The following is a 13,495-nucleotide window of genomic DNA, read 5'->3' as shown; positions in this document are numbered from 1 at the left end:
AAAAAAAAAAAAAAAAAAAAAAAAAAAAAAAAAAAAAAAAAAAAAAAAAAAAAAAAAAAAAAAAAAAAAAAAAAAAAAAAAAAAAAAAAAAAAAAAAAAAAAAAAAAAAAAAAAAAAAAAAAAAAAAAAAAAAAAAAAAAAAAAAAAAAAAAAAAAAAAAAAAAAAAAAAAAAAAAAAAAAAAAAAAAAAAAAAAAAAAAAAAAAAAAAAAAAAAAAAAAAAAAAAAAAAAAAAAAAAAAAAAAAAAAAAAAAAAAAAAAAAAAAAAAAAAAAAAAAAAAAAAAAAAAAAAAAAAAAAAAAAAAAAAAAAAAAAAAAAAAAAAAAAAAAAAAAAAAAAAAAAAAAAAAAAAAAAAAAAAAAAAAAAAAAAAAAAAAAAAAAAAAAAAAAAAAAAAAAAAAAAAAAAAAAAAAAAAAAAAAAAAAAAAAAAAAAAAAAAAAAAAAAAAAAAAAAAAAAAAAAAAAAAAAAAAAAAAAAAAAAAAAAAAAAAAAAAAAAAAAAAAAAAAAAAAAAAAAAAAAAAAAAAAAAAAAAAAAAAAAAAAAAAAAAAAAAAAAAAAAAAAAAAAAAAAAAAAAAAAAAAAAAAAAAAAAAAAAAAAAAAAAAAAAAAAAAANATAACTTTATTTCCCCCAAACATATTTATGTAGCTAAAATTAGTTTTAACTAATGTTAAAAGTTAAAACTAGTTTTGTCTAAAGTCAAAACATATACAGCAGTAAATTAACTAGACAAAACCGATTTTGTCTAGTTAAAACTAGAATTTACTGCTAGTCAAAAATGAATTTGAGTTAAAACTAGTTTTAACTAGACAAAACGGGTTTTAACAAATACATTCAGTATAAACTAGTTTCAACTAGTTAAAACGCGTTCTAACTAAAAACGGGTTTTGACTGTAACACATATATAGAGATATTTTTTGAAGGGGGAAATGGTCTTCACAATTTGAAATCGATCGAACACACTGTACGCGAATGCTCGTGTAAACGCGCACTATCTATCGTAGGATAAATGTACTTTGCGGGAGTGTATTAAAAAATTAAAAAAACTTTCCAAAGCTTTATGGCAATCGTACTATGCCACAAACCTTTGCTAGAGTATGTTAAACAACTTCCCAAAGTTTCACGGCAATTGAATAAACGGTGTGGTAATGCATGAAGGACACACACGCACACACACAGACAGACATACATTCATTTTTATATATATAGATTAGTATTATTAGAATATATTATTAGTATATCTGAAGTGCAGAGCTCCCGTTGGGATTCAGCTTGCTCCCTTGTTTATTATGTACATCACCTCAGTGCAGGGTATTTACATTTATTCAAGTGTTGTGCAAATCAAGGCTTCTAAAAAAACAGAAAGGTGATTTCAATTAAAACAAAGCAAGAAATCATCAGGAGTGAAAGTTGACAAAAACTTCCTTGTCAAATGGGGAGAGGTTCAGGAGTTTACCAATACTCATTATCCAAACACAGCTGAGGCCAACAGGATCAATGATCTCTACAATGACACCCTTGCACGTCATTTCCAATAGGTGTTGAAGAAAAGAGAGAAACAGACCACCTTGGACATGTTTCTCATGTCCAAGGTGGTCTGTTTCTCTCTCATGTCCAAGAAGCCAGCTGCCAAAAAACGAAGGATGGAACAAGAGGAGTTGACCCTGCAAGCTCTGGTAGCCTCTCCTGAATCTGACTCCGATTAAAAAACAATAAATAGAGACCTGCTGCAATGTGTAAAAAGTCTGTATCTGTATGAATGTGTGAAAAAAGTGTTCCACCACCTCCTCCTCACAACATCTGACTACCCGGCATAATTGGTGACTGCTCCATTTTCATTTTTTTTATGGTACAGTATAGTTATTTTATGCTGCAGAACGAATTATATGTTTTAACATGTATTTCTATGGGAAAATACATTTCGTATAATGGACTTTTCACTTAATGGACGTGCGCCTGGAATGGATTAAGTACGTTATATGAGGCACCACTGTATCTGTAGGATAAATAAGTTATTTAGCAAACAATAAACTTCAGTTATAGGCTTAATAAAATTCTTATATTTTTATATATTCATGAAATATAAATCATATCTTGGCTTTTTTTTTTTAGACTATTCTTAAAGCGATACTACCATTTTATTTGAAACATCTACAGATTTTAACCACTAAGAAAGAAACACCTGGTGGTTCAAGAACTGAACTGAATATGATTCATAATATTGCAGTTTGTATAAAAACTCTAATTAGTAATTGTGAAGCATTAGCTAGGTAAATATATTATAAATTTTGACATATTTAATTGAACCATAATCAATTAAAAATTGAATTGTTTTAGAAACTATACGGGTCCTCAAAGAATGATTGATTTAAGAGGCTCAAGCATTAAAAATGCTTCCAAAGGTGCTTGCTCCCCACCTTTTGAAATAGATGATGATAGCCATTCAAAGCAAGTATTGCAAATATTCAAAACTGTAAATTGTTAGCCAGTTATTTTTTAAAATTTATAATCTTTTCTATACAGGTTCATGAGTGACAGTTATTATAGTTCACGTAAACAGCAACAGTATGAGAAAGAAGTAGAAGACAGTGAAATGCTTCGATTTGAATTCCGTTCTCCTCGTGACACACTGCTAAGTGTTGTGTGTGAATTTTATTCAAAGTGTTCTTCTCGCCTTGCTGACTTGAGTAAAAAAATACCTGATCTGAACAACAAAGCAACTGAAATACTTGATGTCAAATGCCATTTGGTATTCATTATATATCCCTTTATAATGACTATTTAGTAATATAAGCCATTTTTTATGAAAGTGGGGAAGTCCAACATTGAAAAAATGATTTTGAAAATAAGTCCACTCAATAATTTTAGGCAGATATGTTACTCAGTTGAGTTTAGCAGGTCTGTGAAAATGCATTACAGGACCTAAGTGCAAGGAAGCCACAAGGGAACTATTTTACCTATAACAAGACAATAATAATAAATACATACATTAATTATGTATATATAAATTCAGTTTTAATTGATATTGAATACCCAACTATTATATTTTTATTTTGCTTACTGTTTTTTTTTTTTTTCAAATTTTATTTCATTTTGCAGTTCAGCACATCCAGTGCATCACAAGTTTGCAAGGCCCTAATATTAAGGTACCATTGGTAACACTGTTGTGTGTGTATCAACAAGTGAGAACACTGTTTTTCAGTTGGAAAGTGAACTCAAGTATATCTTGTTTTTATCTCTTCCAACATTAAATAATAATCAAAGTAACAATTTAAATTTTGATCAATAAATTTCAATGAAATTACATTATTGCTGTTATATATAAATTCTAGACATAGAGCATGAGCTATATGTAATGACCTAATAAATATAATGAGTTTATTGCTTTATATACCTGTAACCATGAATATTTAAAGAACTTGTCCAGAAGCAAAATGCAGAATACAATATGAGTAAAAGTTATTTTTATCTGTCCCTAAAATAACTTAATATGTCAGTTAGGGGACATCCATTAATTATCTATACAGTTTAAGGGAGGGAGAGAGTTGCAAAAAGTATGTCATTCTACATGATGGAGAGGGAAGAAGTATAGACATTGTCTATGTGAACTTTTTAGTGATAGTTGGATCATAAATTTGTCTTTGCAAGCCTAATTACTTGTATAAGTGTTGGTTAGGAAATATTTGCAGAAATTTTTAAAATCATTTCTTGAATGTTGGGACCACGAACTACTGTACATAATTTAAAAGAAGGTGTGCCAAAAATACATCATTGTACGTACATAATAGGAAGGGATGGGATCAAAAATGACTCAAATAATAAAATTGATTTTAAAAACAAAACAAACATATTAACTTTTAAAAATGTTATAAAATAGGTTAATACACAAACTTTTAATATTTGAAAAAAGAAAAAGCAGACTTATACCACTTAAAAAAGGCTCACATATTTATTATTTCTACTATATTTTGCATTATTTATTTCATAATTGAAGACCAAATGAAAATTTAACAATAGAACAAAAATATTTTTAAAAACTATTCTATTTTTGCTACTTTAAAATCAAATCTAGAACATATTAAAAATATTTTTTACTAGCAAATGAGCCTGGCATTGCTCAGGCAAATGAGCCTGGCATTGCTCAGGCAAATGATTTGGATGATTTGGTAAGTATTGTATGTTTGGAAATTAAGTTATTACTATCAAAAACAAAAAATTGCATCTAAAATAGTACAGTAGAAGCCATTCCTCAGGTTAAGCCTTAATCCTCTCCCTCTCCCCTGCAGAGGGGAATTTCAAAAAATCCCTTCTTAGTGTGCATTTTCATGACATACCATGTACCAAATTTAACCTCTTTAGGTTCGGCAGTTTTTCTGGGCAATGATGAATCAGTCAGTCAGGACATGTAATTTTATATATAAAGATTTCTTATTGAAATCATTCTTGAACTGCAAAATTTATAACTTGTTGTTATTTTCCACTTATTTTCATTTCTAAACAGCTAAAAATTTATAAAATCCAGATTCAGGGCTAAAGAGAATAGGAAAAAGTTCAAATCTCAATTGTTCAATGGTTTGAATATTTATTTTATCTACCAGAATATTTAATTGCTAAGAAAAATAAGGTTAGACTTACTTTTGAAAATTTTTTAAATAAAAATTATATCTTTTATCATTTAGACAAAATGTATTTTTTATCTATTTTAATTGGGGTTTTAATGTTAATAGGGGGAGAAAATCAATTGTCTCAAGACTTTTCCTAATGTAATTAAAAATAAATAAATTATTAAACTTTTATTTTTCAGAGATTAGCCGAGGTTGCCCAAAGCTTATTAAAGGTGTCTCCCTACGACCCAGTAACAATGGCTTGCAGAGGTTTACAGCAGTACATGAATGAACTTCTTCCCCACTCTGAATGGGCTCAAGAATCAATGAGACCAGCTTTAATCATGGTGTTGAGGCGTTTAGATAAGACATTTAATAAAATAGCCAAGAAACCGGCAATTCGAGTAAGTACATGAATACATCTATTTAATTTTATTATTTGTATGAATATAGTGGTAAATTTCACCAGAAGGTTTTATATTCATATAATTATTCTATTCATATTTTTTCTGTTACAAAAAAACTCTTAAAATATACTTTATAATAATTTAATTATTAAAAGTCTATAATCATATTATAACACTTGAAAATAATTTTTAATTATATTACTGCATACATTTTTATAATTCAATTTTGTTGTATACAGACATGTAATTAACATTGCCTGTTATATACAATTTTATCATGTAAATGACCAATTGACTGATTCTCGTGATTAAGATTTTAAGGCACTTTTCAGGAAACATGTTTTCTAATTTGATGATAGCAGCTTTCTTGATATTTATATTAAGAAATTTGCTAATTTTGTGATCTGAATGGAATGTAAGCCACTATGGAGACAATAGTAACAATGAACAATTATTGCCATTGTTTATTTTCCAAATAATTTAAGGTCAAATTGGATATCAGTTACTAGTTCTATGTTCCTAATATATGCCTAAGGGGAAACACTATCAAACTACAAGGACCTGAACATGTCTAATGTTTGGCAATCATGCAAATCATGACATAACCAATAGACTTTTTTATCTCCAATTTTTTGTTTTTAGTTTTTAGTGCACATATCAGTGGAGTGTAACAGATTGCAAAATATTTTATTTTTTGTATCAATATTTAAACCTTGTTCAGCATTCTAATGTTTTTTGTTCTGTTTTCTGTTGGCTTTTGTAAAACGGTTGATTTTCTAAATAGCAAACCTGATGAAGGTCATTAAATATGACCAAATAATTAGTTAATGTTTAATGAACATTTTTGCTACTGTACAAGGTTGTTTGCAGCTAATTGAGTGATCTAGTTAGTTTATGAATTAACAATAATATGGTTTCATTTACTTGTTCTCTAATTTCATTGTCCTTAAAATTTAATGTTCATTATTTGCTACTCTTAATTAATAAGCTATACTCATATATTAATATCTTTTCATTACTTAACTACACAAAGAATTTCATCAATTAAAAACTGACACGTATAACTATTACATGTGAAAATTTGTAATTGATAAAATTCTTTGTATAACATATCAATATCTTAGGAACTATCCAATTGCAAATAAAATGTGCATGTTTTTTTTTATTGTTTGATACTCAAATATTAACTTACAGATTCTAAATGTTTCAGAGTTGAATCTCAGATTAAACATGCAATATTAAAAATTGTTAGGCTTGTCACCTTAGGCTGCTCAAAAAAAGATACAATACAGTATTTTATAACACAATACTATATACTATAAATATTGATATAAAAATCAGTCCCCCCACTAAATTTAGTGGTAATTCACTAACTTGCTATAATGATTATAGGTGACAGCAATATGCTCAATGTTTTGATCAACTACTGTTTTGCTAACTCCATGCTGTCAAATTCATTTGCAAGCCAATGAATTCACCTTGCTTCCAATAATTTGGAAATCTTAATCTAACACTACAGTAGAGTGTCGATTATCCAAATCAATTGGGGACTGGGGTTGTTCGGAAAATCGATATTTCGGATAACCAATTATGTACGAAAAAATATATTAACCTATCCCACGTTGAAATTTTTCTCCATTGCATATCGCTTTGCGTTGAATTTTCGTCGATGTTAAGCCTAACGAAGACTATTGTACCATTAAAAATTATTTTTTTATTTTATACGAACAAAATAAATATATTGAAAAATATAAAAACAATAAAAAATTATACTTCAGAAGTTAATTTAGTATCAGAAACGTGGAATATTTGAGTAGCCCAAGATATAGCCAAAGATTGCAGTGCCACAGCACTGGCGAAAATTTAAATTTGCCAACTGGAATTCTTTCGGATAATCAACCATCTACTGTATTCCTATGTCAGATTACCAATCAACATATAATTATGCAAGGTATCAATCTGTTAGCTCAGGGATCTGTGTTTGAATCTGATCTAGATCTTTGAGATTTTTAATGAATAGTATGGAGTGCAGTGTCATTTCCCATCCTTCAGTCACTTTATAGGTAGTTACAATGGATAAAATTGTGGTCATTAATATAGATGGTGTTGCCTTATATCTGTTTTTATAAATCAACATCTCTGTATTATATTTGCTTTAAGCATTATTTATTATATTCTTATCCCATAATGTTTCATTGTATATTCATTTTGTAATTTTTCTGTAAATTGTAATCATTCAGTATGCCGAGCAGAGCTGAGAATTTTAAATCATGGGTCCATAAAGTGGCTGATACTCCACCTTGGGGAGTCAATAAGACATTTTAGGGGTTAATTGAAAATGGTTCATTAAAAATTATCAGTTCAATGGATTATATATATATTACAATTCTGGATGTTGTAAATTTGCATACCACAAATAAATCTTTTTTATGAAAATAGTGTGCATTAATACTATTAAAGAAATAGAAAAATTAAGTATTTTTTGATATGTAGATGAAATTACAACAAAAAATTCATATAATTTTATTATACAGAGCATTAGCATCAACATATTCAAAAATAAATAAGCAATTCCACATTCACTATTCTCACAAAACAATAAACTTTAAATAAAATAGTAAACATGGAATTGTCTACATTGTAGCACATTTGAAAGAATTTACAATAAAAACTTCAAAATCTTTTTCTTTGTGGAATGTTGGGACACGGATCAAGAACCGCCATATTGGGGCATAAAACTACTATTGATATATGTACTTTTGGAACTGCTATCTGCCTGCCATCTTGTAATTTTGCATTGAAAAGGTCTATAGTTGGGGCATGCTACTAGCAATATATCTGTAATATCTCAAAGTAATTGAGTTAACTCTCAAAATTGGACTAGAGTGCATATTTAACAGATATTATTTCAACCAGAAGTGGTCCTAGGATTTCCAAAGACCTAGAGGCAAAATTTATTTTTGAGGCTCATTATGTTCATACTATTTCGTGAATATTGCAGAATAACATCTAATGCAACGATCAAATATCGACGACTCAATTACTACATTATTAAGATTTTTATTTAGTTTTTCAATATTTAAACTGTTGTGTAATTTTAAAAATTTTATTTTTGTAGCGACTTGTGGATTGGAATGCTGCAAGATTATTATTAAAAGGTAATCGCAAACTACTTTTCCCCCTAATTTGTATTATTAACTTTTTTTTTCTTTCCAGGAATATATTTAACATTATTCAGACATCCATATATAGCACATCTTCCACATTTAAAGGTAAAATTATAAAATTTATTCTGCTGTATTTTTTGAAACTCATTCTCTATATCCAGTCCCTAATAGGAGTGTGTCAGATGATCATATTGGGTGATCAGAACTTGCTTATCGGTGCTGACAGTTCCACTAATCTTCCCACCATGTCGGCTCTTGGCCAGTCGCCCCCTTCCAGATTCTGTTCCGTCGTGGTCAGCCTGGTGGCCATGCAGATGTCAGCATTGGGTGTAAGTATTTATTTATTTCGAATGCAATTTTTTCAATTAAAATTTATTTCTCAAATGTCTATGCAGGAAATGCAGACGTTAGAGACCGTGTGTGGTGGTCCGAGCATTCTGTCCATCCCAGAAAAAATGGAATTATATTTAATGAATTTGATCTTGCCCATGTGTATCAGAATTAGTAGTGGAATCAAAGGTATCATTTTATATATAATTTAATTATACGGTAGCTGCTCATTATATCGCGGATTTGGATATATCTCATTTTTTTGGTCCCCTAAATTTTAAATTTACTTGAGTCAATAAATTTTAAAATATCAATTGCCATTGAATTTCTTTTTCCAATGAAATACAGTATTATTCCTACCATTGTTCTTGAAACAATAAATTCATCAAGATCTAAATAAGCAAAACAGGTGGAAAGATCAATTATCATTTATGTTTCCTTTTCATATTAAATGTTATTTATTTATTAGTTTTAAGTATTGTCTCCTCATTTGATATGAAAACGAAACATAAATGATAATTGATCTTTCCACCATTGTAAATGAGGAGACAATACTTAAAACCAATAAATTTCCGTGAATTGACCCAATACCATCAATTCACATAGATGTGAAATTTCAAATTTGTTGATAATGTGTAAGGAAAAGATTTACACTGCTGGCCATCCAAATCAAGTAAAATTTGCACCATGCATTTGCAGATATGAGATATGCAAATGATTAGCATTTCAGTGCAGACACACATCACGGGTGCCTGTTGCACCACCTGCAAGAACTATATAAAGGGAGAATGGAAGGCCATTTTGAAGTACTGGAATTGTTCTTTCGTGCGTTTTTTTGGTGTAAGCAGCTTCAGTATGCCACTCAGAAGAAAATGAGTGTCTTTCGAGCACATTTCTGAGTTCAACCGAGGAAGAATAGTTGCCTATAGAGAGTGCAGATTATCCTTCAGAGAAATCGGTGATCGTGTTGGATGTAACCGAGCAACTGTGATGCGGATCTGTAACCGCTGGATGCAGGAAGGAACGATGGACCGATTGCACCCACCTCGTTGTACCATTGCACCACATCATGAACCATATCACAACAAATTAGGTCTGTTGCGTAACAATCGGTGTCTGCACATACCCTCGACGTCATTTGCAGCAGAGTGGAATGTCCACAAGGTGTCCATTGCTGCATTTACCATTGAGTCAAAACCACAGGCATTTGCACCAGCAATGGTGCAATGAACAATGGACATGGTCAACCGAATGGAATGGCATTGTTTTTACTGACTAATCCTGCTTCTGCCTGCAACACCATGATGGTCAGATTACAGTCTGGAGACACCGTGGTGAGAGACTGCTGAACTGTTGCCTTATGCATCACCATACTGGTCCTAGACCCGGTATTATGGTTGGGGTGGTATTGGATTCCACTCCCACACCCCCTAGTATGCATTGCTGGTACACTGACCAACCAGCACTATATCTCTGAGGTGTTGGAGCCTGTTGTACTCCCATACCTTCAGAGCTTGCCAACAACCACATTCCAACAAGATAATGTGCAACCACACGTGGCATGCATTGCTCAAGACTTCTTCTTCACCCATCAGATGCATTGCTGCCTTGGCCTCCTTGTTCTCTCACCTATAGAAAACGTCTGTTCGATGATTGCCCAGGATACACCACCCGCTTCTACATCAGATCAACTTTGGCAATATGTGGAAGCAGCATAGAATGCTATACCCCAACAACATATCCAAAGCCTCTTTGACTCAATGCCAAGGCATGTAGCAATGGTTATAGCCAGCAATGGCAGCAACACTCCATACTGATTCCATCATCTTCCTCACTTCACAAGAGACTGTATTTTCAATCATTTGATCTTTGTATAACATGTTATCTCCCAAATAAATTTAGCTTTCTATCTCTGGTCCTTTTTGATGGCCAGCAGTGTATTTTTGAACAAAGTTCTAAAATTTTTATACAGTAGTAACTTTATTTTGCTTTTTAGAAACTTTTTACTCTGAAATTTTACATTTTGATGTTCAATTACTGTATTTATAATTTTTATTGAAAAATATAAATTACACGAAGTTTTAATAAGCGATTTATTATGAAATATACTACTGTACTGTATAATAAAATCACAACTGATATTTTGTTTTTACATTGACAGTACTTGTCTTTAAATTCATTTTTAAAGAAACAATAATGCTAAATGGGCATTTGTGGTATTGATGTTTATGTAAATGCCAATTAATACAATATAACCATGAATAAAATCTGGTATTGAAAAACAAAGCTTATTGTACAGTCAACCCCCTATAACACTGTTGATTATTCTGTTTTATATGAATTCTGTTTTATATGAATTCCATGTTGTATGAGTCACTTAGATTTTACAAATACGTGAGCCGTTCACAGCCCAGCACACGTGTTTGTAAAATCTAAGTGACTAGTACAACATGGAATTCATAAAAAAAGGAATAATCAAGTGTTATAAGGAGGTCGACTGTATATCAGACATTTGCTGCTGAAAGAATCGAGGATAGAGATTCCATAGCATGTATAATCTGTTTAGTAAAAGCTCAGAATTTTTAGTATTCGGTTATATTGTGCTTTTTCTTTGTCTCCTAACAAGTGCGATATAACCAGAGGTTACTGTATTAAGTATTTGTACAGATAAAGTTTTGTGTATTACAGACGTCCCAAAATTACGTCAGACCGATATTTCTTTTGCGCTAACTGTCATTTTGACCGCACTGACTCCCTTACCGTTGAAACATTCTCATCAGTCCAGTTCCACATCGGGAAAAAGAGGAAATGATTCTTTTCAGGAAAAAAGTCCGACGAGAAGAATAACTCCTTTAGTTCAAATAGCTTTCTTGGGTAAGGTGAATTTAATGAAATGTTAAAATGTTTTTATGTATCATCTGACTGTCTACCATTTTTGGTTACCACAGGGCTAAAAATTATAATAGTATGCTTTGAGCAGGAATTATCTGAAGACTGGCATCGAATAGCATGTTGCATCCGTGAACTTGGAAACAAAATGCAAGGTTAAAGATATTCAAATAATTTAATATGAGCTAGTTTTATTTTTATTTTTAATAGGATAAACGTGATAAATTAATCTGATTATTAAATTTAGATGTATTCTTTAAATTATTCCAGGTGGATTGGCATTATGGAACTTTCTCGATTTTGTAGTCACTCATCGAACACCTCTCTACATATTACTCTATCCTTTAATCAAGAATAAGGTGCGTACATCTAAACATTTTTTCATAACTATTATAGAATCATAAAACTTTAAACATGCAGATGTTAAGAACCATCTGCGACAACGAACAAGAGTATTATTATCAACAACTAATACGAGAAAAGTTGCAAGGGTTCAGTCTTCCCACGCCAAAATGTCAAGGAAGTCTGTTTCAAGATATGACTGCAGAAATGAAGATGCTGAAAGAAGATTTAATTGCTTGGAAATTAGGTATGTATGTCTTTTGTTTGATTGATTTTAATTTATTACATTTTTTTTTTATATTTGAAGTAGGCACCGGAGAAAAGGACAGATTAAAATCCACTCTGACGAAAATCTGCAGTAATAGTGACGTCTCTCACACAACTAGTTACGTTTATAACATGGGTAGTGACGCTCACTGTTCCAGCATCACCGAATTAACAAATAATCACCAGAGTGTTACTAGACTTGGCAATCCTTCAGGTGAATTACAGTTTGATGACAAAATGTGCAAAATATTTTTTAATTGTAGTAAATTTAAGTATTCATTTTATACAGTTATGAGTTCAAGTGCATCGTATCACTCTCCCTTAACAAGAGAACTAAGTACCCGCAGCGAATCTTTCATCCCTCATCATAGGGGATTCAGCATCCGTCTCCATTCCATCGAAGGAGGACATCGTATAGTGGAAAGATTCATTCGAAGAACGAGTTACCCAGATGCAGAAGGTGCAAGTTCTCAAGGTAAAATAATTTTGTGAATCATACGTCTTGAGAAAATTTTTAAAAATTTTCACATTTATCTATTTGCGTAGAAATTTTAGATGGAGAACAGTCATCTTCATCCGAACCCAGATTATTTCGCAAATCCACATTACACATAAAAAAACGTGGAAGTAAAAAGAGTATCTCTGGGGATGAAAGTGCATCTGTTGGTACAATAGATACAGATGAGCGAGACGATTTGGGTAGTTAGGATATATAATTGGATGAGTTCATATGTTTGTTGAAGAGTAATTAATTTTTTATAACTTTTTTTTTAATAGGAGATGTTCCTCTAAGTCCTTCCAGTCCTCATTCTCCGGAACAAGACATTCATAAACCTAAACATCGTCTCCAGAGACAGAAAGCACAGAGTCGAAAAACATTTCGCTTCAGGAAATCTCGAAGAGGTGCAGGGTTTGCGGCTCACACTAAAGGTACAGAAACATCAGAGCAGATCGTCATGGTCCCCACAAAAAAACAACCGACTCTAAAAGAAGAAGAAGCATCCACAAATGCCACTCAAACACTTCCACTCAAACGCAGCATGTCCGTAGAGGAGCCAGGAGAAATCAAAGATCAAAATCAACCCACCTTTCATCCAACTTACAAGAGTCCGACGACTGATGTTTATCTCCAGTGCGAGTCTACCGAATCACTGAGTAACAGTGAAAACTCATCTCTTCTGAAGAAAGAGCAAAAGCAAGATTCGGAATCTTCGTTATTAATGGTCTTCCCAAATGAAGACGACGAAAGTAGTTGTATCTAGTTCACAACTACACTAATTAGAAAGTAGAATTATTATTTGTTGGTAAAAAATTTATTAATGTAATTAATTGTTGGTGATTGTTAGTACATATATTTCCTCAATAAAATATTTATCTAATGTTTTCTGGAGAAATTATAATTTATGCTACCTTCATCTACATTTAATGTGATTTGAGTAGAAAGATACTTATGCATGCAAAAATTTACTTTGAATAATTATAAATATTG

The 13,495-nt window shown here is 30.8% G+C and overlaps 1 protein-coding gene across 1 annotated transcript in view; it reads left to right on the top strand.

Moving 5' to 3' along the window:
- LOC111613814 (protein unc-80 homolog) overlaps positions 1–13,480 on the top strand; it is a 74,597-nt gene extending 61,117 nt beyond the window's left edge. Inside the window, exons 48-63 of the mRNA XM_023355163.1 lie at positions 2,113–2,270; positions 2,338–2,448; positions 2,524–2,749; positions 4,805–5,008; positions 8,130–8,169; positions 8,228–8,283; positions 8,340–8,507; positions 8,574–8,697; positions 11,197–11,382; positions 11,457–11,552; positions 11,668–11,756; positions 11,818–11,986; positions 12,047–12,220; positions 12,296–12,481; positions 12,553–12,705; positions 12,784–13,480. Of these exons, the coding sequence (XP_023210931.1) occupies positions 2,113–2,270; positions 2,338–2,448; positions 2,524–2,749; positions 4,805–5,008; positions 8,130–8,169; positions 8,228–8,283; positions 8,340–8,507; positions 8,574–8,697; positions 11,197–11,382; positions 11,457–11,552; positions 11,668–11,756; positions 11,818–11,986; positions 12,047–12,220; positions 12,296–12,481; positions 12,553–12,705; positions 12,784–13,268 (2,625 nt within the window). The 3' untranslated portion in view covers positions 13,269–13,480. The remainder of the gene's footprint in view (positions 1–2,112; positions 2,271–2,337; positions 2,449–2,523; positions 2,750–4,804; positions 5,009–8,129; positions 8,170–8,227; positions 8,284–8,339; positions 8,508–8,573; positions 8,698–11,196; positions 11,383–11,456; positions 11,553–11,667; positions 11,757–11,817; positions 11,987–12,046; positions 12,221–12,295; positions 12,482–12,552; positions 12,706–12,783) is intronic.
- Positions 13,481–13,495: the final 15 nt, after the last annotated feature.

The sequence above is a fragment of the Centruroides sculpturatus genome, unplaced genomic scaffold, assembly GCF_000671375.1.
Source record: "Centruroides sculpturatus isolate CEXI.00-Female unplaced genomic scaffold, Cexi_2.0 scaffold572, whole genome shotgun sequence".
In the NCBI taxonomy this organism is placed as follows: Eukaryota; Metazoa; Arthropoda; class Arachnida; order Scorpiones; family Buthidae; genus Centruroides; species Centruroides sculpturatus.
This window is presented reverse-complemented; position numbering and strand designations above follow the sequence as displayed.